This window comes from Apodemus sylvaticus, chromosome 10 (genome assembly GCF_947179515.1).
Source record: "Apodemus sylvaticus chromosome 10, mApoSyl1.1, whole genome shotgun sequence".
Taxonomy (NCBI): domain Eukaryota; kingdom Metazoa; phylum Chordata; class Mammalia; order Rodentia; family Muridae; genus Apodemus; species Apodemus sylvaticus.
In genome coordinates this window covers 72,767,571-72,793,005 of record NC_067481.1, presented here as the reverse complement: position 1 = coordinate 72,793,005, position 25,435 = coordinate 72,767,571, and the positions used below count along the sequence as shown (strand labels likewise).

At 44.0% G+C, this 25,435-nt stretch overlaps 1 protein-coding gene and 1 non-coding gene across 2 annotated transcripts in view; both read left to right on the top strand.

The window, feature by feature from the left end:
• Nucleotides 1-25,435, top strand: part of Cdkl3 (cyclin dependent kinase like 3) — a 79,278-nt gene that overhangs the window by 49,954 nt on the left and 3,889 nt on the right. Inside the window, exon 13 of the mRNA XM_052196825.1 lies at nucleotides 24,458-24,572. Within this exon, the coding sequence (XP_052052785.1) occupies nucleotides 24,458-24,526 (69 nt within the window). The 3' untranslated portion in view covers nucleotides 24,527-24,572. The remainder of the gene's footprint in view (nucleotides 1-24,457; nucleotides 24,573-25,435) is intronic.
• Nucleotides 22,982-23,088, top strand: LOC127695767 (U6 spliceosomal RNA). Its single transcript, XR_007980114.1, has one exon. It is a non-coding gene; the product is annotated as a U6 spliceosomal RNA (small nuclear RNA).

The window sequence follows — 25,435 nt, the reverse complement described above, 5'->3', positions numbered from 1 at the left end:
ACCTGGAGATATTTAAATTGCTAAGAATTAGAGCATTACGTCACAAGATACAGAGATGCTCACCAGTGACCATGTCACTATGAATGTGCCTGACCTCAGATGATGAGCAGTATTGGCCCTCAGTGATACTTGGATGGGTGAAAAGGACATGCCATCCACAATGAGGCATGTGGTGAAGCACCAGGGCTTACCAGGGGGGCTGCTGCATGAAGAGAAACCAGGCCAGACTGTAGACTGTGGCATCTTGGGAGGGAACAGGAGAGACAAGGTAAGAAGTTGTAGGGTGGGAGTTTGGTTTTGTTTAGGTATTGCTGTTGTTGTGCTGGGTTGGAACTCAATACACAGTCCACATTGACCTTGAACTCCAGTGTCCTCCAGTGTCAGCTTCCTGAGTGCTGGGAATACAGAAGTGTGTTATTACATTGGCTAGAATGGGCTGGCATGATCATTGTGGAGGTTTTGGGGTGAAGGGGGCTCTCCTGCATTGTCTCCTGACTGATGAGGGTGTGTTAGAGCAATGGAAAGTGCTCTGAGTGTATGGGGGTTGGAGAAAATGTGCATGGGGGATGGGCTGTGGGTAAGTTGTGAATGGCTCAATAGCAAGTGAGAGCTGTACTGTCTAGGAATTGTCTCCTGCTGGGGAGGGAGGCAAAGAGGCAGACGAGTCCCTTGAGGATAAGGAGGGCCCCATGTAAAGAAGTCTACAACTCAGTATGATTACCGTGTTAGCTGGTTTTTATTTTCAAGAGAGATTCCCTAGATCAGATTGGCCTGTGGCTACATTTGTAAGACACTGTCTTCATTGATGATTGATGTGGGGCCTAACCTGTTATGGGTGGTACCATTCCTAGGCCATTGGACCTTGGGCTAAGACAGCTGAATATGAACAAGCCAGTACGCTGCCTTCCTCCCTGATTCCTGCTCCAGGCTCCTGCTCTTGGGTTTCTGCTCTGACTTCCCTAATGATGGGCTATTGTCAAGAAGAATTAGCTGAAATAGATTCTTTCTTTCCCAAGGTGTGTTCTATCATAGTGTTTATAACAGCTCAGAAAGGAAACTCAGAGAATTTACCCAATTTTTAAAATGAGCAAAGGAATTTGTATGGGTTGAGTTGTAACCCACCACGCCCACCTTTGTCAGACTTACTTGTTGAAATCCTCATCCTACATGTATACTAGTTTTGAAGACATTTTTTTTAATTTATTTATTATTATATGTAAGTACACTGTAGCTGTCTTTAGACACACCAGAAGAGGGCACCATCACGGATGGTTGTGAGCCACCATGTAGTTGCTGGGATTTGAACTCAGGACCTTCGGAAGAGCAGTCGATGCTCTTAACCTCTGAGCCATCTCTCCAGCCCCTGGAGACATGTTTTTGCTAAAGTAATTAAAACTAACTGAAGTTGTAAGTATAGACCTTGATCTGAAGGGTCAGCATCTGGAGACTCAGGGTGTAGATTAACAGTAGAACCAGCTGAGTGTGCTCTGAGACTGGGCCATTTGCAGTGAACAGCGAACACCTGCAAGCCAGGCGTGCTGTCAGCAGCTCCTGCCCAGGCTGACACTGTGAACTTGGATTTGCAGCCTCTAGAGTTATGAGAAAATAAATGTCTGCTGAGAGATTCTGCAATGACATTTGCTTGTGGAAGCCCATTCTAATTAAGACAGGGTTTGAGTTCTCTGAGGAAGATGGCTAGTATCTTTAATAAGCTCAAAAGTTTTTAGTTCTCAAAAAACTCTTACATCAAACTTCAAATTAGATACAACTTTACTGTCCCCTGGGATAGACAGAAGATCAGTTAATAACAAACACCAGTTAGACCGTGGAGAAATTAGAATCTTCAAACACACACACACACACACACACACACACACACACACACACACACACACACACACTGTGGGTGGGGCAGAGGGTGATGGGAGCAGTTTTTGTAAAACAAAAGTGTGGTCAGTCCTCAACTGGTTACACAGAAGTTCTGCTCCTGTGTGTGTCCAGTAGAAATGAAACTGGACATTAGCAAAACTGTGTCATAGCCATGGAACAGAGTAACATTTGTTCATAAAAAGGAAAAGGGGGACTGGGGCCAGCTCAGCAGGGAAAGACGCTGTGCAGCCTGGGACTGAGTGTTGCCCCAGAGCTGACAGAGAATCAATTCTGCATTTGTCTTCAGGTCCCCAGTTACATACTGTGCTACATGCACCACCCCTTGGCATTATACATATGTGCATGCACGCAGCCATAATGACGGTACCATTTTAAGGAATTATGTACTGAAGCTCCACACAACGAGGAATAACCTTGAAAAACTAGAGAGGCAGGCTTAGTGATGCATGCCTTTCATCCCCTCACACAGGAGGCAGACTGCCAGTTGCAGCCAGACTGATCTACATAGTTCCAGGGCAAGCAAGACTACTTAGTGAGACCTTGTCTCAGAAAAACCAAAATAAAAAAGAAGTTACAAGAGCTACTTACATATATGAATGGTTCAAATATTCCAGTTACAAAACTGAAAATTATCCAGTTGAAAACCTGGACAACTCTACAGGAGAGGGAAAGGGAAGTGTGCAGTCAGTCATCGGAGAGAACTGAAGTGTCTCGTCAGACACAGTCAAGTCTGGACACAGGCTGCAGGACAGAGATTCTGTGATGATTAAGGAGCCTTAGGATGGTAAAGCAACAGCTGGTACACAAATTTGTAAATATAACAGATACTTCAGTTCTTTTCTGTGGTTCGATAATTGAACCCCCGGCCTCATTCATGCCAGAGACATGCTCTGCCACGCAGCGAAAACCCGGGACTCTTCTTCACTTTTCTTTTGAAACAAAATCTCATTAGCTGCCAAAGCTGTCCTTGAACTCACTCTGTTGCCTAGACAGGCTTTGAACTTATGCTCCTGCCTCAGCGTCCCAGGAAGCTAGGATTGCAGGCCACACCACTACCTTCAGCGCTCTTAAGTAAGTGACAAGATGGGTAAAAGGAAAGGTAGTAGGGACATATGTGACCTAAATAACACCAGCCAGCCTGAGTGACAGATGCCGCCAGAATACTACACACAAGAGAGCCAAAAATATTTATTCCTTAACTTTTATTTATATGCACTTTGTGTGTCTGTGTACATGTATTTGTGCATGTGATTGCTGTGTGTCTGTGTACATGTATTTGTGCATGTGATTGCTGTGTGTCTGTGTACATGTATTTGTGCATGTGATTGCTGTGTGTCTATGTACATGTATTTGTGCATGTGATTGCCCACAGAGGCCAGAAGAAGACATCAGATTCCCTGGAGCTAATGTTACACAGCCAGTAATGTGGATGCTGGGAATGGAACCCCAGTCTTCTGCAAGAATAGCAAGTGCCCTTTACTGGAGAGGAGAGGCAGCTCAGGTAGTCTGCACACACTTCACCAGCAGAGGACAAGGCTGTTTTCCAGCACCCACAGCACACAGCTTGACCTCCTCTGGCCTCCAAGGACACATTTCTGTGCACATAAAATTAAAAGTAAACATAAGTCTTTAAAAAACAATGAGCTGAAAATTCTGTGTAACTGGTTTCATCTCATTTCCATGCTAAAAACCCATCAGTGAAATAGATTCCCTCTAGGAAAGTCCCTCCCCACCCTCCTCCCAGCCTTCTCCCCATTTTCTCTTCCCCATCCCTTCTCTCACCTTCCCTCCTCCCCCACCTCTGTCTCCTTCCTTCTCCTTTCCTCCCTCATCCCTTCCCCCTCTCCCTTGTTTTCTTTCATTCATTCCTTTGATTTTATTTTCCTAAAGGATTTTTGTTTTCTGTGTATGGATATTTTGCCTGAACATACATGTGTGTACCACATGCATGCCTGGTGCCCATGGAGGCCAGAAGAGGGCATCAGGTGCCCTGGGACTGGAGTGAGCAGCCATGTGAGTGCTGGGTCCTCTGGAAGAACAGCCAGTGCTTTAACCTCTAAACTCCTGCCCTTTAGAGGTTGTTTTTATGGTGACACACCCATCCACCAGAACAGGTGATGTCTGGACTCTGAAGTGTCTGCTGCTTTTCCCCCTTTTCTTTTGATTTTATACACATTCATGGACTTTTTAACTACCCCAACGCTTTTCTAAAGCTTGTGTTAATATCACATAACTGTCTAAAATCCAATGATGCTGTGTTAGTAGCATTTGGCTAGCACAGCTCTGCTTGTTTTACAGAGTGAGTTCCAGCACAGCCAGGGCTACATAGAGAAACCATGTTTCAAAACAAAATAAAACAAAATAAAAAAGACCAACCAAAACAAAATCCCAGAATCTTGTAATTTGTAAGTTTCCTAATTTTTCTTTGACACTTTTTCTCTATTGTTCTCTACACCTTAATGTCTGCCCTACTTTTATTATTTTCTCCTACTATGTTTTAATACCCTACACACACACACACACACACACAAAAAAAAAAAGTCTTTTAATTCAGTGTTGTAAGACTGATGAGCCTTAATTACCCCAGGGACCTTCTGACCATGTAGAGCTGGGAATTGATGCAAAAGCAAGAGGAATTTATTGTTCCACCATGCTGGGGTCTTCCCAGACCCGAAGGAGAGGCAGCGACCCGGGAAGCTTGTTCAGCAAGTTTTTATACAGTTTTCAGGGGTAGAATAGAGCAATAGCCACTAGGCACAATGTGAGTGGCAGAACAGTGTGACTTTTAAACTGATTGGTCCTTAGGCAAGGGGTTCCCTTATCTGTGAGTGGCTAACAGTTGGTCTGCCCTGAGGAATGCGTCTGTATGCTCTGGACTTCCCTCATCTGCAGGTGGCCAAAGGTGGGGTCCCCCCTGTGGTCTGAGGAATGTAATCAGCCTCCCCCTTTTGGAGGGGAGGGGTGCCTATGCGCTCTATGACCTTTCTCTTCCAGGAGGGCAGGGGTCTGGTAGAATTTTCCACAGTTCCTGAGCTGATCTCTTCAATGTGTAGCCCAGGTTGTTGTAGTAAATCCCCAACCCCAATAAGCCCGTGCAAAAACTACACAATTCAGTTATTATATTTATAACCTATATGCCTGGATTGGGCAGATCTACTATTACACTAATCTATTCCACAGCTGTGAGATCCCTTGTTATTTGTGGCTTCTCTAGGCCATGTGATTTTGCTCCTTCTTCTTTCTCTAAAACCTCCAGCCACACCTTTCCCTTCCACTGCCCAATCACAGGTGTTAGCCTTTATTTGACCAGTTAGAATGGGGAGAAGGTTCACGTGAGAATCCCTGAGTAATCCACCCCTCCTGGGGGCAGCCCCTCTTAAGGAAGCAGAATTAACATCAGAATACAAACAGCACCAGAGCAATCCATAACACCTGGTTAGCCTCAGACTGGTGACCCTGACTTCAGAAATCGAAGGTACACACCACCTCACATAACTGTGCTTCTTTCTACCATAGTTCATTGAATAACAGCTGCTGTGCATTTCTGTTAATAAGAAGCCTGTTGATGCCACAAATCTAGGAACAACTTTAGCTTTATCAAACAAGGCTTAATATATGTTCTTTTCATTGTCGGTGTGAATATTTTGTAGTTTCTACTCCAGTAACTTCTCTGCATTATATGTTATTTATAGATGCACATTTCTTAACTTACAGCTACCTAGGCGCATCTGAAGTTGATAGTGTAATTAGAGGATGATCAGAGACTCTGCTCAGTAGTATTTTGCTCCTTTAAAATGTGTTTGATTTGGTTTAAATAGCAGCATACAGTGTTTGAATTTGAAACACACATGCATTCATATGAAACACACATGAAACACATGTTGCTGGGTGCAGGGGTGCAGTGTCCATTAGGTCAAGAGTGGACTTACCTTCTTCAGCTCCACATGTTATGTTTTGATCATTTGACATGTGCATAATCTAATCTAACAGTTTTTAGAAATAATTGTTAAAATTTCCAAGTATGATTTGTAGTGAGAGTTCTGGAATTTTGGTTTTTTAAACACAATACTATAAGAATCTGCTTTTGTTTTAACCCCAGGTGTGGGGATGTGCGGCTGCTTCAGACCGTTCACAGCAGCTGACTATGACTTGCCTTGTGCTCTAGCAGATAGTCAGCTGCAGATTGTTTCTGCCATTGTGTGACATATGGGATTCTGGGAACTGTTCAGAGGGTACTAAGTGCTAGGGCCCCAAAGGCAGTATTGGAGGTTGTTGGTCATTCAGGTTGCGGCTTGTTAATAGTCATACTCAAAGAAGAAACAAGAAGAAATTAGATTCAGGAATCAATCTCTCCCTTCTCTCCTTCTCCCCTTCCCTCTCCTGCATTCTTTATCTAATGATAAGGGATGAAACCAGGGGAATAAAGAGCGGAGAAAGAAGAACCCACAAAGTAGATGAGTCCAGAGAGAAAAAGTGGGGGTTTGTCTGTTTCTTTAACATTTTTTATTTTAATGTTGTATCTATGCAAATAGAGGCCCTAGACAGCTTGGGGCAGGGGGCTGGCTGGCTCCTTCCCCAGTGTGGCTCCTGGGGATTGAACTAAGATCATTAGACTTAGGCTTTATCCGCTGAACCATCCTGCTGGCTGGCTCTTTTAAGACATCCTTAAGGCTTTCGTATTGAGCTCATAGAATTTGCTATATTTTCCTGTTAACTTGTACCTCTTCATGTATGTTTGACGTACCAGGGCCTAAGCTAGTTTGTGTTTTATTCTTGAGGCTTAGTGAAACATCTCAGAATGCTCTCCCAGCTAACAGTGCCATGCATCTTTCTTATGCAGGTGTGGGTCAGCCCTGCATTACTGGTGTCTTACATGGTCAATTCCTCTTTGCATCTTCACACTCATATATGGAATCATTTTGCTCTTTGTATTAACATTTCCCTTACTGCGGAGTCTGATGACAAATCCATTCAAGTTATTGACAGCGCCCGCCCTGCCACGGTACCGAGTGTCGTGATTAACAAAAAACACAGACACGGGTCATTCTGCAAGGAGAATGCCAAAGCTTTACTGAGAGACCAGCAATATATATACTAGAGGCCAGGGAAGGAACAGGAGAAAACAATTACAGTCATAGGTCAGGCACCTGGGAAGTCCGTACCACACCGGGCAGGAAGGCAGGAATCAAGCTAAGCCACGGGATGTTTTGCTCTCAAGAAACCTGTGCAAAAAGCTCAGCTGGGGGTGTTGAGCCAAGCTCTCTGGTTCCCAACAAGTTATGTTTTTCCGAGAAGCCTTTCTCGGTCTGTGTCCCTGCTTCCTCAGCAGCACTTGCTATTGCTTGCTCCTTTGATGATGGCTGTTATGAGTGGGGTTTTGAAATGTCTTTGTCTTCCAAATAGTCAGAGGTGATGTCAGGTGTCACACCTCAACACTGCTTACAGAGCTTAACTGTCATTTTTGAAAAGTGTGGATCTGGGACCTAGGGAAATGATATTTCAGAGAATAGGACAGAGAATGATAAGAGGAAGACACCCAGACATACCCCTTTGGATCTGTATGTGTGCATGAACACACACGAACAGTACACACACAACACACAAGACTGTTCTCCTGCTGAGCCGATTTGTACTAGGCATGTGTATTGGTGTGGTTGGAATAAACTCTATGCAGAATACTAACAAATTAACCAAGTTGTTGACTAAAATAACCTCGCTGAGAAGAAAAAAACCAATTGTATATGGGTATACCATCACTGTCTCCAGACATAACAGAAGAGGGCATCAGATCCCATTACAGATGGTCATGAGCCACCATATTGTTGCTGGGAATTGAACTCAAGACCTCTAAATCTCTGAGCCATCGCTCTGGTCCCCTACCCCCTTTAAAATGATTTTATTCTTAATCTCTGTGCATTGGTTTCTTGCCTGCATTTATGTACCTCTTTGTCTGTATGAAGATGTCAGATCCTTGGAACTGAAGTTACTGACAGTTGTGAGCTGCATACGGGTGCTGGGAATTGAACCCAGAGGACATTTTATTTTGTGTGTGCCCATGTGTATGTGTTGTGGGCATGTCCCTGTCACAACATACATTTGTGCAGAGGACAGCCTGAGGGAGTCAGTTTTCCTCCCCCATATTTGGATCCTGGAGATTGAACTCAGGTCATCAGGCTTGGCAGTGCCTTTTCCCACTGAGCTATTCAGCTGGCCCAAAAGAGACTAATCTGAATTTGGGAAGGGGAAGTTTGCCTGTATAGTGTAAGGCTAAAACCAGAAAGAATAGCATGCCATTATTGCATGCTAGTTTGTACATTTGTTCCGCATCAGCACATGTTAATAATTCTGAAATTGCATGTATACTCTAGGAAAGGTTTGGGCAAATATATTGTGGAATGAAGTCATGTTTTTATTAGATGTAGAAATGTTTTGTGCCAGAAAGCATGAATAACTAAATAAATTATGCAGGCATATTAAAGGACACAGAAGCCAATGGGAAGAAGCCTCGAGTAGCCAAATCTGGGCACTAAAACAATTACAGTTACGAGAGTGGAGTGGACTGGATCCTGCATAACAGTGTCTGTGAATGCACACACACACACACACACACACAGAGTGATGAGTATCTTTGAATCCATACACACATGAGGATGAACGTCCAGTCCCTAGGCAGATGTAAAAGCATACATAGTTCATATATCTTATGATATTTTGCTTGTCTAAAACTGAAAAGTAGTAAGCAAAGGGGAACACGCAGCTCTGCCTATAGAATGATTCCAGTTAATGTAGAAGGAGCAACAGGAAAGAAAGTCACCATCACCAACTGACACACTAATAGATGACTCAGTGGCCCAATCAAGGCACCTGTCATACAAAACCGGCAAACTGAGTTTGAGCCCTGCAGCCCACGTGGTGGAACCGACTTCTGAATATTGTCCTCTGACGTCCACACATACCATGGACATGACTGTGACTCTCCTCAGCCACTAAATCAATAAAGTGTAGTCATAAACAAATCAGAAATCAGATGTGGAGATATGGTGGTGAGTATAATCTATGATCCCAGCGGCTGGGATTGGGAGGCAGAGGCAGGAAGGTCAGGAGTTTAAGTTCATCCTTGACTGCAAAGCAAGCCTTTTGCCATTAGGAATATATCAAGAACCGCCCACGCCCACACCCCCACCCCACCCTACCCCACACCCCACACCCGTCTGAACAACCATCCTCTTGTCCACCCCTGCCCCACCACCACTAAAAGAACCATTGATGACAATAAAGTGAAATAGTGTTTTCTTAGTTTTAGACTGTCTCCTCCTAAGGGGAGACAAAAGGAAAATTAGCTATAAAAGGGAAAAAAGGATGATTTGCTCAGAGACAATTAGAAGCCCTCTGTACCTATCAAAGTGAGCATGCTTAAGTAGGGTAAGCTAAGGGCTCGAGAGGTGCTCACTGGTTAAGAATGGTCCCTGCTCTTGCAGAAGACCATGACCTCCTCTTATGACCTCTAAGGGCACCATCATGCATGCAAGCAAGCACAATAGACAAACACATAAATAAAAATAATATTTTATATTATCTAACACTGAATAAATTATATAACATTGGACAAGGTGCAACAAGAACAGCCTTGTATCATTATTTCCCTGGTGTTCCTGCCCCCAAATAAGTGACTTGATGTTAAAGGTGAGAAAGTTATCAGGTGAAGGCTGTAATGATAGTGGCCTGTAACACTCTAAGGATCAAGGCCATGAATATTAAGGAAAGACTGGAGGACAGACAGTCCAGGACTAAGGGTATAACTCAGGGAGTGCTTGTTTAGCACACACAGGCCTTGGTGGTCGGATGTTCAACACTGGGGTATATACCATAATCCAAGCAATCAGGAGGTGAAGGTAGAACAATCAGAAGTTCAAGGTCATCCTTAGCCACTACCAGGCCAGCCTGGGCTACAAAAGACCCTATCGAAGAGAGGAAGAAATGGAAGGAGGGAGAGAAAGAGGCTTTAGGGCACATTTATATTAGTCACTGCAGAAAACAGATTTAATGCAAAATCTATTCCTGATTAAATGGGGGGAAAACACTTTTTTTTTTTTGAGACAGGGTTTCTCTGTGTAGCCCTGTCTGTCCTGGAACTCACTCTGTAGACCAGGCTGACCTTGAACTCAGGAATCTGCCTGCCTCTGCCTCCCAGAGTGCTGGTATTACAGGCTGCGCCACCACTGCCCAGCGAGAAAACACTTTTAAATATAAATGGAAGGAAACAACTATCTGAAGAAGGGATCTATGCTAAAATCCACTGAAATACCATTCATATATGAAGGGGCCAACAAGAAGATGGGACTCCCTCATTGTCTTCCTTCCTCTCTTCAGTAGGAACTCACTGTCAGAAAAGTGTCAGTGTCTTACAGGGCACGTCAGTAAACCCTGACAGTTTGTATGGGATCTGATATAATTATAAAACTTGCACATGACAGCCAAAGACTGAGAGCTACCAGCACATCATAAAAACCAGAGCAGAAGAACTTGTTTAGCTATGCCACAAGTGGTTTTAAAGTTGTAATTAAGACACTGCTGAGCTGATAAAAGGGTGAAAGAGAAGCCAGTGTAACTGGCCAGGAGCCTGAAAACAGGCCCAGCCATGCTCAGAAACCTCGCCACGCCACGGGAAAATCCCAGTCACTGAGGAGGCGCCACACCCTTCAAAGTAGGACTAGACTGTGGTAAAAGGATCGAGGAATTGGGCTCTTCCTGATTAGAAATACTAAGTATGTATTAAGAATTGTGAGTGGGGCTGGAGATGGCTCAGTGGTTCAGAGCGCTGACTGTTCTTCCAGAGGTCCTGAGTTCAATTCCCAGTGACCACACAGTGGCTCACAACCATCTGTAATGGGATCTGATGCCCTCTGCTGGTGTGTCTGAAGACAGTGACAGTGTACTCTATAAATAAAATTAAAAGAATTGTGAATGGAGAATCTTGAAAACTTTACAATGAGAATCAGGGCATTTTGTGTGTGTGTGTGTGTGTGTGTGTGTGTGTGTAAGAGAGAGAGAGGAAAGGAGAGTGTGTATGTGTGAGAGAGAGAGACAAAGAGTTTGTGAGAGTGTGTGTGTTATTTGTGAGAGAGAGAGAGAGAGAGAGAATCAATTGCAGATAGCTTCTGCGATTGTGTGATGTTTGGAATTCTGGGAACTACATCCCTCTCTATTATGTGAGTGTATGAAATTGTGTGTGAATGTAGTGTGTGTGTGTGTGTGTGTGTGTGTGTAGGTAGGTAGGTAGGTCAAAGAGAGAACAACTTTACTCCTACAGTGGGTTCCAGGTTAGACTTAGTCAGTCAGGCTTGCTTAGGAAGTGCTTGCTGCTCCTGCCAGGTCCTTTCATTGGTCTTAAAATACATTAAAAGCTCTGGGGCAGATATTTCCTCAAAGAGAAGGGAAAAATCATGGACAAATTGAACTGTATTAAAACTTATGGTTCTTGGGCTAGAGAGATGGCTCAGCAGTTAAGAGCACTGACTGCCCTTCAGGAGGTCCTGAGTTCAATTCCCAGCGACCACATGGTGGCTCACAACCTTCTGTAATGGGGTCCGATGCCCTCTGCTGGTGAGTCTGAAGACAGCGACAGTGAACTCATACACAAAGATAAGTTAATTCTTACAAACTCTTATGGTTCTCTATGGGCCCAGCTGTTAAGAGCACTGGCGTTCCATTCCCAGCACCAACATGGTAGCTCACAACTGTCTGTAACTCCTGTTAGAGGATCTGATGTCTGTTACCAGCTTCTGCAGCACTGCAGGAAAATGATGTGCAGACAGACAGTGGAGACAAAACATCCTTATACACAACAAAATGAAATTCCAGAACCAATAAAAAGAATGGGAAAGTTGTTCCTTTAAACTTAGAGTCAACACATTCATCTCTAGAGTATTAACATTTCTTTAACAAAAAGGAAAAAAATGATAGCCGGGTGTGGGGGCCTTCTCAGGGCTCAGTGGCAGAAGCAGGCAGATCTCCAAGTTCCAGGCCAGCCTGGTCTACATAGCAAGTTCAGTTAAGGGCTACGTAGGAGGCCCTTTCTTTAAATAACAAACAAAACAAAGCAAAAACCACAGGAAATAAGAGAAAGAAAATGACTAAATGATCAATAACAAGACAAGACTTTATTAGAAAGCAGAGAAGCAGAAGTGAGAGTGGCAGTCCCCACTTTTCATTCTCACCCACTTGGCAAGGACTGGTGACTGACACACACTGCCGGTGAGGAGGACACAGGGAGCTGGAACCAGTGGGTGCTCATGGGAGTGGAGCGGAGGCCCGCCTCTGTGGTAAGAATTTTGTTTTCTTTAAAAATCACAGATAAGAATATGTTTTCATTTTAATCCCAGGTGTGGGATATGTGGCTGCTTCAGACTGTCCACGGCAGCTCACTATGATTTGCCTGTGTTCTGACGGGGCATGATTTTGCCAGCTGCAAGATAGCTTCTGCGATTGTGTGACGTTTGGAATTCTGGGAACTACACCCCTGTCTATAAACATACTGGCCTAGTGCTAAAGCCTGGCATCTATGTTAAAGGAAGCCTTGCACATGGGCTTCAGATGAGACTAATTCCTGTCAGTGTTTGTTACAGCAGCACCTGTAAGTTTTGCAACAGTTCCTCAATAACTGTATTAATGAATGGTTATTTCTCCATAGTGAAAATGAACTGCAATTATGGTCATTCACATGGCTAAAGCTCACATTTTTTTTCATTTAAAAAATGTAGTTATGAGACGTGGGAGCTATGAAAATTGAGAGTAGCATAGTATCTCATCAAAAATATTTTACACTTGCAAATGGATTTGTATAAATCAAATCAGTGTATAGGAAAGACAACCTGGGCTGGGTGGCAGCGGTCTCTAATCCTAGCTCTTGGAAGACAGAGACTAGCTAGGTCTACAGAGAGAAACCTTGTGAGTGAGTGTGTGCGTGCACATGCACGTGTGCGTGTGCGTGTGTGTGTGTGTGTGTGTGTGTGTGTGTGTCTATGTGCCTGTGTGTCTGTGTCAGGTTGAATCTAGGGAGCTGAAGAGATGGCTCAACAGATAACATTCTTTCAGGGGACCAGTTTAAATTCCTGATGCTTACACAGTGTATGTGTATCTGTGTATCTCTCTCTCTCTCTCTCTCTCTCTCTCTCTCTCACACACACACTTATTTTTATTTAAAAAAAAAAGTATGAAAAGTATCCCTATAAAGATCCAGGGGATCCTATACACCCTCTTCTGAACTCTGAGGGCACAAGACACATACATGTCACACAGACATACATGTAAGCAAAACACATACATAAAATTTTTAAAACATCATCCTGGCAGCAACACAGTGTTTGCCACCAACCCTGACAACCTTAGTTCAGTCCTGGGGTCCATGTGGGAGGAGAGAAGTGACTCTGCATTGCCCTCTGAGCTCCACATGTGTGACATGGCACATTCATGTGTGCATGCACACACACTAAAATTCAATAAAGTTTGTTGTTGTTGCTTTGTTTTTTGAGACAGGGTTTCTCTGTGTAGCACTGGCCATCTTAGAACTCACTTTGTAGATCAGGCTGGCTAGCCTTCAACTCACAGAGATCCTCCTGCCTCAGCCTTCTGAGTACTGGGACTAAAAGCATGCTCTAGCACTACCAGGCTCCCTTGTTTCTTACATTCTTTTTTTTGTTCGTTTGTTTGGGTTTTTTTGTTTGTTTGTTTGTTTTTCAAGACAGGGTTTCTCTGTGTAGTCCTGGCTGTCCTGGAACTCACTCTGTAGACCAGGCTGGCCTCGAACTCAGAAATCCACCTGCCTGCACCACCACTGCCCGGCTCTTACATTCTTTTTACTCCTCCTTCTACAATGTTGCTCTGGCCTAGGAATGGGTCGTATAGATGTCCCACTGATGGCTGACCACTCAATATTTACTTATTCTCAGTGCTTTTGACCAGTTATGAGCCTCTGCAAATACTGCTGCTGACTACTACAAAACAAAAACAGAATCAAACAAAAAAAACTTCTCTGACCAAAGTTAACAGGAACATTGTTCCGTGGGCCCAAGCATAATTATTTAGAAGACAGTTGACAGCACATCATATCGACTTAGACAAAACAACTGTAGTGACTTCTCCACTAAGGCCTGAAACCTTCCCAGCTACAAGCATTTGACTGGATTCACAACACTGGGTCTGAATTCCCTCCTATGGAGTGGGCCTCAAGTCCGATCAGAAAGCACTTGATTGCCCCAAAACAGACCTGCCACTACTGCACCAGTGAACTCCCCTTGCCTGGCTGCCTGGTAACTTTACACACAGTGTCCATAACTTAGTAAGACCACTGAAAGCAGTTCTCCCCAGTGGCATGTATAGCACTCTGGTTCTATGAGCCAACAAGGAAGAAACTCCCATCCCATTTCAATTTGATTTCTCTTAAGTCCTGTGACCAAAGCGTGTGCTGTCTTCATCGTCTTACCATCTAGTTCTGGTGACAGGCAACAGCTGTAGCAAATTTCTGTATTATTTTGGGGAATCTAGGAGGCTCTCCTGATTAATAATTCATAGGGAGGAGCCATGTAGCTTTAAGTTTCAACACATGGTCAACTTTTGTCCCCTCCTTTCTCCCAGGCATTTCCTTCTCTCGTGTATTTTGAGGAACATCCTGGTATCATATAATTCTTCCCTAAATATTTCAAAACCTATCTCCAAAATTTTAGTGCATCTTTTGAAAATCAGCAAGTGCTTATCACAGCTACAAATTGTTTAAAACATCAGAACTCTAGTCAACATTAAGGTTTCTAAGTTTCTTGTGTGTTTAACATTCTGTTTGAATCAAGTGCCTTTTCATCTTAAGTTGGTGATGGGCTCTCCTGTTAAAGCACTGAATGAAATTCTGTTGAATATACCTGGGGCTGAAGATGTCAGCATGAGCACCAGGTAGCTTGTTCACCCATGGGAGTAGGTTGTGATTCTAGACTTCATAAGGCTTGCAGAAGCCAACAGCCATTTCCACAGAGGCCTGGTTTGTATATCCCTGCTATAATGTATATCAGACATTGTGGTTTGTATTTTCTTCTTTGGCCCTTGTATACATGCCCCTTTAATATCTTCCTTGTTCCCATATCATTAACTGTCTATGCAGCTTTTTATTTACTGTACCAAATAAGACAAATAATACTTGTTTATTGATAATTCATGGTAAGCAGATACTGATTTGCACAGACTTACCTTCCTGTTCTTCCATGAAACTAAGAAGTGCGTGGGGTGAGGTGAAAGACCGATGATGCCCTGACCAAACGAGATAACATCCTGAAAGTGAGTTGCAGCCTGTGAGCGCTTTGCAGGGCTGTTTTTAACAGGATGGGCAGCATCATTTCTCTCCCATTTACATTTGATGCTAACTGTGAGCAAGGAGTCTTCCCCAGCCCCTCTTCTGTTCAGGCTCTCACCTACCATTTGGGCTGTTTTGGTGGGGCCTTCTCTGCAGGCCCATGATCAGATCTTGCTAATTTGATCCTCCTGTAAGCACTGCGATGGTTTGTGGCAGTTTGGTTTGTTCCCTCTTGTTTGATAAAAACAAACAAATAGAAGGGGAGGAGAGGGTGATAAGGCCAATACAGGTGCAGCATCCACAGAAATGGCATGCTGTTCACAGAGACCCTCTCCTTGGAAGCCCTGAGAGCAAGGCCCTACAGTAGTGGCAGAACTCTTGCTCACAGGCTAGTCCTTACGTGTTCCATTGCTAAGGATGGAAAAATGAAAGCAGTCTAAAAGCATGGAAAGTCCATCGTTTGAGGCTGTAGGTGGCTCGGTTTGCAGAGTGCTTGACGAGCATGCAGGAAACCCTGGGTTTGATTCTCAGTACCCCGTAGATGAGGCATGGTGTCAGTCACCTGTAATCCTAGCTCGGTTATCCTTTGCTCCTTAGTTCTAGGCCAAACTAGACTACAGGAGCAGACGGGGAGAAGGGATGAGGAGCAGAGGAAAAGAAAGGAGAGAGAGATAGAGGTGTGGAAGGAGGGAACAGAGAGGGGAGGGCGGGAAGGAGAGAGAAAAGGAAGGCAAGAGGGAAGGCAAGCTTCTGCTTGATACTATGGTTAGAATGTGAGATGTCGTGAGGCTCCCCAGTAACTCCAGTTTTCTGAGAATGACCTATCCTGATAAGAGCTTATTGTTTGACTTTTATGTTTTAGAAATGTACTATGTTCAGAAACAGAACTGGCCATAATTAGCTAAAGCTCCCTCTCCCATGGTTCATGGCAAAGCTATAAATCTGGAGGAGTGAGGCAACTAGGTAGACCCTCCCACAAGGCCCCAGTGCCTCACTTCTTTGCTGCCAGCACAGGGTGGTAAGAAGTCACTTTAATGACATGTACCCAGGTCACATGGTCAAAATATGCTGCCCAGGTGCATTGTTTCCTCTTGCGTAGGCATTGTGGATGTCATTTCCTGGGATTTGAGTGAGGCAGGAGCTTGCAGTTTTGATGATATTGAGAGGCAGACAGTGGCAGGAGATTATCTAACATAAGGCTCATGACTCCAGTAGCAGGGAGGAATACTGGTGTGCTGTAGCTGAAGCCCAATTTACCTCATAATTTTGTCTACAGACAGGATGTTGGGATGTGAGGTACAGCATAGCTGTGTAGACGACACCACCTGTTCTCAATGTCATGTGTTCAGCACACATATCACAACCGTATCAGCAGGCAAGGGAGGCTGAAAGTAGTTTTAGCCCTCTGCCTGCTGTGTTGGAAGTCCAACACTTTGTGCATTTATTCTGGTGAAGCTTCTGGAGTAAGGAAGCCATAGTCGATAGCCTCCTTTGAACCTGACATTACTGATGTTGCTTTTCCCTTGACAGCCCACACAGCCTTTCTGCAGTCAGTTGTAACTCACTGTTGTTGCTTGTAGGGGGCAACATCTGCCTAATAGAAGGAGAAATGGAGCCCTTTTGACTCTAGCTCAAAATGAAACTGTGTCATAAAGAGGATCTCAGGACAGCTAAACCTCACTCACAAAGATAACAATGAGCATTGCCTCATTCAGCAAACTGGTGAATCGCGTCCTGGTGGCTAGTGTTGGGTTGCTAATTAGATCTTCTTAGTTAAGGATCAAAGTTTCCTCAACTTTTACATTCTCATAGCATGTAACAAAGGGCAGGAACTCAGTAAAGTTGTGTCTATACCAATTATAGCTCAAGGCAGAAAATAGGCTGAGAAAGAGGTCTGGAGGAGCCATGAGATTCTGGGCTGCTAGAGGCTCCATGGCGGAGCAGCTGACCTGGGGCTTGACCAGCAGGTGGACTTAGCAGACTGAAATACAGGGGATGAGTTACTGGAGGTTGGATGTTTATGTGTGGGGACATTGGGCTAAGCATGTACCTGCACCCTCCTAGCAACTCAAGAAGATGGGTGGTGCTATCTTAGTCCCAGGTTGGAGCTGGAGAAGATTGTGTCAGATTGGTGTTCTCAGAGACACACAGCTGGTAAATGACATAGGCAGGATTCAATCCAGTCTGACATGAAAGGTAACTTTTAAATACTGGGTTATCCTGTTCTTTGTTCCAGGAGTGAATTCAGTGGTTCACTTCATTGGGAAAACAGGTTCTGTTGTGAAAGCATTGTTTGTCAGAGGCTAGATTATGCAGTGGGCAGGGAGCAGTAGGCCCTTCTGTAAATCAGGAGTAGATCACAGTGGTAGATCACTTTGGGTGCTGTACTGAGGAAGTAAGATAGCCTTAGAAGGCAATGGAAGCATTAGATGCCTATTAATGAAGTGATAGAACCAGTTATGTCCAGGAAGACAGCTGTGGCGTGGAGGGCAGGATAGGAAGCATGACAAGCACTTAGCTACTCCACTACACAACCTTAAAACAAGAATCTGGGCTGGGACTGTGGCCTCTACCTTAGAAGACTACTAAGGCAGAAGGATTGTCATGAGTTCAAGACCAGCCTAAGTTACATAATGAGTTCCAGAGAAGCCTGGATTACATTGAGACCCTATCTCAAAACAAACAGTATTTTCTAGGGAAATGTTTGCACCGGATTTTCAGGAGCTCCATGAGCAGACCTGTGTTTATGTGATGATTTTTAAGTCCCACTCACCAATCCTTGCAAAGACTGTGGAGAATGTGCACACGTGTGTTACTTGTAAGGAAAACTGTTGATGTGTGTCTGTCTTCTTGTAATCCTCATGAATGGCACTGTTATGACGTGAGAAATGAGTGCATGTTCCTAGCTGCAAGGAGACAGAGACCAACCAGATTAGACTCCGGCTGCTTCCTGCGTGTGTCCTGGGTGCACATGTGACTCCCTTGCCCTCTGTATGGCTGTCACATTCCTGAGCTGTGTGTGTCACTCTGAGGTAATGTGTGCCGACATGGCATGACATCACAGGGGTTGCTCCTGAAGAGGCACTCTAACATTTTCATGGCAAGCATGTCCCCAGGACTTCCCGCCCCAAGCGTAGACCGTGATACACATTAGATTTCCTGAAGTCTCAATGCCACCCTGGGGTCTTAGCAACAAATTTGACATACCTTTCATTTAAATAAACCCCAATGGGAATTGTGACACAGTTGGACATCCTCACCCCAAAGTGCAAAATCGGGATATTTGTCATTTTTAGATTGGGGATGATCGGCCTGAACAGTGTATATAAATTTTTCAAATTGAAAAATACATGTTTGAAAATAGACATGTTTCCAAAGATCACTCTTTAGGCAGAGGGCAGGCTTTGTCATACATGGAACTCACAGGAGTGCCGTGAGGTAAAAGAGAACTCCTGGTGATTTTTCCAGAGACTCGTTTGCCCAGTAACATCTCGTCTTCCATATGACATCTCTTCACCCATCAGCCACCTCAGCCACTCATGGGCTGACCTAACCTGACTGAGCCTGACTGAGCGTGTGGGCGTTTCTCTGCACCTTCTGTCCAGGGCCTCAGAGCTTCGCCTCTGGCTTCTCTCCTTCTCTGCTCTCCTCCTAATCAGCCCGACATCCTGTGACACTGGCTATTATGGTGTCTCAAGGATTATAAAGTGATATATTAAAGAGGAGATCAGACATCAAAGAGTAGACACTAATGTTTCCAAAACGGTGATTACCTGGGCCTGGGATCAGTGTCCAAACCATCTGAGCTCACTCACCCACTGACAGCACACTGAAAGCTTGTAGTCCATCGTTCAGGAAAGTCAGGACAGGGACTGAAGGCAGAAATGTAGAACCAGGAACTAAGTGCAGAGGCCCTGGAAGAGTGCTGCTTACTGACTTGCATAAAAAGCAAGTCTTACTCAGCCTGCCTCCCTATATACTCCAGGATCACCAGTCAACCTCGGGGGCTTCTCAGAGGCCATGGGATCAAGTGAATGCTTGCTAGAATAACACATCTTAAGAATTAGGATCTCGGGGCTGGTGAGATGGCTCAGCGGTTAAGAGCACTGACTGCTCTTCCGAAGGTCCTGAGTTCAAATCCCAGCAACCACATGGTGGCTCACAACCATATGTAATGGGTTCTAATGCTCTCTTCTGGTGTGTCTGAAGAGAGCGACAGTGTACTCACATACATAAAATAAATAAATAAATCTTAGAAACAAAAAAAAAGAATTATGAGCTCTAGTGTGGGCTTAAAAAATAGTTTTGGAGGGCCAGGCGTGGTGGCACAAGCCTGTAATCCCAGCACTTGGGAGGCAGAGGCAGGCAGATTTCTGAGTTCGAAGCCAGCCTGGTCTACAGAGTGAGTTCCAGGACAGCCAGAGCTATACAGAGAAACCCTGTCTCAAAAATTAAAAAAAAAAAAAAAAAAAAAGTTTTGGGAGGTTGCTTGTGTTTTAAGCAAGCTGTTGAAACAACCAAGTGAATCACTCTGGGTAGTGGGTGATACTGAAGGCCCTTCCTGGTTCAAGGCTGAAACTGGGCTATGTCTGTGGTGAGGAACTACAGGAGGAAGCAGAGCTGACTCATTGATATTTCAGAAGCCTGGAATGTGGAGCTAGGAGCCTCTGGCTGTTTCCGAGGCAACAGTACAAAACTTTCTTATCCAAGAGCTTGACCCAAGGGGAGGGGAACGGCTGGTGCTGGTTGGCCACTCATCTGTGCACACTGAGTGGCTCACAGAACTGCAGGGAGGTCAGGTGTTCCCTCTAGTGTTATCTAGTTCTCCAGTATGTTGATTTTAGAGAGTCTCTAAATGGGACTACTCAGAGTGAGTGCAGGTACCCATGTAGTCTAGAAGGAGGTAATGATCTAGAGCTGGAGTCAGTAGCTGTGTGAAATGCTCAAATATAGGTGCTGGGAACCAAACTCAGGTTCATGAAAAGAGGGGACAAAAGCTGTGCCACAGCCACAGGAAGGCTAAATCACACTTGTAATGCTAGCACTGCATACGGTGAGAAGGGGGACCCTGAGTTCCAGGCATCCTGGGCTATATAGTAAACTCTTACCTCAAAAAACTAAAGTAAACTAATAAAAATATACCAAAAGCAGCTTTTGCCCGGCGGTGGTGGCATATGCCTTTCTTCCCAGCACTTGGGAGGTAGAGGCTGGTGGATCTCTGTGAGTTCCTGGTAAGCCTGGTCTACAGAACTAATTCCAGGACAGCCAGAGTTATTACACAGAGAAACTCTGTCTTGGAAAGCCAAACAAGTTAGAAAGTTTTCTTTATACTTAGGTATCTCATCTCCTTCATACACAGTCACTTTAAGAGGGCCTAAATGTGTCTGTACAGTCAATAAAATTTTTTCTGCATTTCAATCCTGACCAGTTTTAAAAGCTCACCTAGATGTGTGTAGTCAAGCTTCTGGTGTCCTAGGGTGGAAACCACCCTTATTTGTTTCCGTCACAAGACATTCACTCAGAGACAAACATGGGGTGGCTCAGGGCCAGGTCTTTACACTCTGGCAAAACCACTTGGAGATGCTGCTCAGGAGACATGACCCCCACACTGCCTGTGCTATAAGAGTGTGCAGCAATGGTATGGGGGAGCCGGTTTCTCCACTGTCTTCATGACAGTATGAGGCATGGCTGTACCTAAGCCCCTTGCCTCAGTCCAGGGGATCTAGAGCAAAGGGCCCTCTTCACCTGTAGCCTCCTGAGTATGGACCCTGCCTCAACCAAGTAGAAGGAGACAGTGGACTGAAAACAATCCTATGACCCCTCCACACACACTGTCGGCATGTCTACCCTCATGCACATACATGCACATCTGCATGCATGTACTGACATGCACATATACAGGATAATGATGGTAAGTTAGAAAAATTTTATTAAAGAGAGAGATTTCCATATGAGTCTGATATGGGTCACTCAGCTGGCCTCTCCTGGTTTGGGGAGAGAAATTGGAGGTTGCACAAGGGTGCCCATGACTAGGGAAACAGAGATGACAACTTGTCATGAGTACATACTCCACTATGCTATTCAGTAGTTGAGCTGATATATGAAATGTGTGGGTAGCAACATGGAAAGGCCTAGGAAGCACATTAAGGGGTGAAAAAAGGAAGACAGAATAAGACATGTAACACAGTATTGTTCATATAAATGAAAATACATGTAAACATATCACACACCTTATATGAACACATATAAGCCAGGGGCAGCAACTATATTGGTTCTAAGAGAAGAATGGAGAGAGGAATGGGCAAATACGTATGTACATACATATACACAGATACATGCATGTGCTCACACTACATATGCATGAGCATGCAGACAGATGCATATATAGGTACTACTACATTCATATGTACACATATGCATGCATATACAAATGTGTGCTACATAATACTACATGCATATATATATACTAACACATACACAAAAGAAAAACCTTGGGTGGACTGATTAGGGTATAATGTGCTATGAAAAAATGTGATTAATGCTCTCTATTGAGGTTTAATAAGTAAGAAAACATTAAAATTTAAAAGAAAAAATTAGGTGCTCAGACCATGCCATGTGAGGCTTTTCTCACGAAGATGTTATTGCCAGCATGGCTTCTGAGTGTCACCATAGCGTTTGATATTCTCATTGAGAGGAATTTAAATGTGGACTCTGTGGAGTGTTTTGGAACTTGCTTGCCCTGGTTAGGTGTGGGGTTTTATGAGGCTACTCTGCCCTATAAAATGCTTAGAAATTGGGCTGCAGCAATGGCTTTGAGGGAGCATGTATAGCTCTTGCTGAGAATCTGAGTTTGATTTCTAGCATTCATGTTGGGCAGTCCACAACAGCCCAGAGGATCTGATACCTTGCCTTCGTCTGGACTCTGAGGGATCTACATTCACACATGCTCCCCTCCCATAGTCACACAATTAAAAATAAAAGGTTTTTTTTTTTTTAAAAAAAAGAAAGATTTATTTTATTTTACATATGTGAGTACATTGTAGTTGTCTTCATGCACACCAGAAGAGGGCATCCGATACTATGACATATAGTTGTGAGCCACCATGTGGTTGCTGGGAATTGAACTCAGGACCTCTGGTAGAGCAACCAGTGCTCTTAATCGATGAGCCATCTCTCCAGCCCAAAATAAAGATTTTTAATGCTCAGAATTTTATTTTAAATTAAGTAAGTTATGTGTACAGGCATTTTTTGTGCATGTATGTTTGTGCACCACATGCAAAGGCCAGATGGTGTTGGATCCCCTAGAACTGAAATCACAGGCAGTTGTGAGCTGCCATGTGGGTGCTGCTGACCCAGGTCCTAGGGCAGAGCAGCTGGTTCTCTGAGGCAGTAAGCCGTCTCTCAGACCACAGGAAAATACTTTGTTTCCTGACACCCAGAAGTAGAATTAAATATTTGCTCTTGTATTTATCCCAAATGTAAAAGCTATGCTAACAATGAAAGAGAAACAGAAAAATTTAATAAAGGAAAGAAAACCCCCAATTCTGTTTGGCCTTGTTTTCTAAAAATTCTATGTCCATTTTGTGTATGTGTGTGAAGATAAGCCTGAGTGTAAATGGGTCAGGTTGGGGTCCCTAGAGGTTAGGACCTGGTGTCTCGGCAGCTGAGATACTGCTGTAGCATTCCAGACCAATACAACAATACAAGGACGAGCCCTACAAGCTAAAAGTGCATACCATTTAAAAACAATATTTGGTGCTCGCTTTGGCAGCACATATACTAAAATTGGAACGATACAGAGAAGATTAGCATGGCCCCTGCGTAAGGATGACACGCAAATTCGTGAAGCGTTCCATATTTTTATATATTAAGATTCCACTATATGTCTGTAATTAGTTTTGTAGCTTATGATCCTCACAGACACTTTTTAAGCAATAGTTAAAAAATAAAATACCAAATAATAAATTTATATTTTTTGCCATAAAAAAAAAAAAAACAATATTTGAGGGCTGGAAAGATGGCTCAGAGGCTAAAAATACTTGCTGTCTTATAGAGGACCTGAATTCAGTTCTCAGCACCTACATAGGAGGGCTTACATTTACAGTGCTTCTCAACCTGTGGGTCACTACCCCTTTGGGATTTATATACCAAATATCTTGCATATCAGATACATTACAATTCATAACAATACCAAAATTACAGTTATGAAGTAGCAACAAAATAATTTTATTGATGGGGGTCAGCACAACACAAGGAACAGTATTAAAGGTCTTAGTATTAGGAAGGTTGAGAGCCACTGTCTTAAAACCTCGTGTAACTTTAGTTCTCACGGACATGATACTCTCTTCTGGTCTTAGACACCTGCATGCATGCACAATCACACACATACCATTTAAAATGGTATTTCAACTGGGCGGTGGTGGCGCACGCCTTTAATTCCAGGACTCGGGAGGCAGAGGCAGGCAGATTTCTGAGTTCAAGGCCAGCCTGGTCTACAGAGTGAGTTCCAGGACAGCCAGGACTATATGGAGAAATCCTGTCTCGAAAAACAAAACAAAAAAACCAAAACAAAACAAAAAAAAACTTTATGGGTCTAGCTAAAGGTATATACGACCTAATGTGCTCTAAAGCAGCCTGTTCAATAGTTGCCGAATGTCAGGAAGATGTGTGCATCTAATGGCTGCAGTCATTAGGAAACTGCTGTTGGTTGGGGTCTGACATGAAATGAGGAAAGCCCTTGTCTTAGTTAGATTTTTATTGCTGCGAAGAGACTCCATGACCATGGTAACTCATAAATGGCAGCATTTAGTTAGGGCTTGTTTCAAGTTTCAGAGGTTCAGTCCATTATCATCAGGGCAGGAAGCATGCAGCCACAGGCAGCCACGGTGCTGGAGAAGGAGCTGAGAGTCCTACATCTTGATCCACAGGCAGCAAGGAGAGACTTGCCACACTGGGAATAGCTTTAGCACAGTAGACCTCAAAGCTCACCTCCACAGTGACATACTTCTTTCAAGAAGACCACACCTCCTAACTGTGTCACTCTCTATGGCCAACCATTCAAACACTCGAATCTATGGGGGCCATCCTTATTCAAACCACCACAGTGCTCTTTCCTTCTGGAGATGTGGACACAGTTCATAACAAGGTTTAGCTAAGTCAGTCCCCCCCAGTTGTCCAGGGTGTAGTGTGCACAACTGGGAGATGACCCTAACTCTCTGTGCTCTCCTCCAGCAGGTTCCCGCTGTTTGCAACATCTTTCCTGGTTGGTGCAAGAAAAGCAACCTCAACTGGCCATCCTGACCTCCCACTGGGTCAACCCCACACTGCAGATCGTGCTTCTCTGAAGGTAGAGTCAGACCCATCCCACTCGAGAGGGCTCGTGACTGTCACCCACTCGAGCACAGGGACATTGACTCTGGGAGCTTTGAGATTTGGTCAGAAAGAACAATCCAGCTTCCAGCTTGTTAGCTGAAAATATTTGATCCCAGAGCACATGAAATAAAACAAAGTCTGACTCTTTCCAAACCACCCAGCTGTTAGAAAACTAAGCCATAGAGAGTGGCCGTGTCAGAGTGCTGGCTGCAGCCCTTGTTTGGGGGTCATTAAGCCTCAAGAGCTGATAGATCTCAGATGTGACATCATTGCAGACTTGACTCTTCCCAAGGCGGCCCCAAATAAACATGAACCAAGGAGAAGCCATCCCTACAGTGCCTTGTTTGAATTCTTGCCCATAGAGTCCAGCGTACATGATAAACTGGTAGTTATTTTATACCAGTAAGTTGGAGCAGTCTGCTACATAGCCATCAAAGTAAAAGACCTATTGCTGTCGATACCACAGATACTACCAGAAAGTGCACAATAAGGAAGAGAAAGCAGCAAGCATTGTGCCTCCTGCCACTGATCCCAGTACTCAGGCTGAGGCAAATTCATGAATTTGAGGCCACCTTGGGCCGCAGAGTAAGACAGTCTCAAAAAGGAAAAAAAAAACAACAAATACAGATGCGTAAAGGCAAAAAAAAAACAACAAATACAGATGCGTAAAGGCAAGGGTGGCAGATGCTGCTACAAAAAAACTTTTTTAAATATAAACTGAAAGTTACTAAAACTATGAACAAAAACTAGAAATCCATGCAACTTCCTGCTCATTGCTTGGCTTTGTCAGTGAGATACATCAGTGAATGGAAGTGATATTATTATGTGTCTACATTT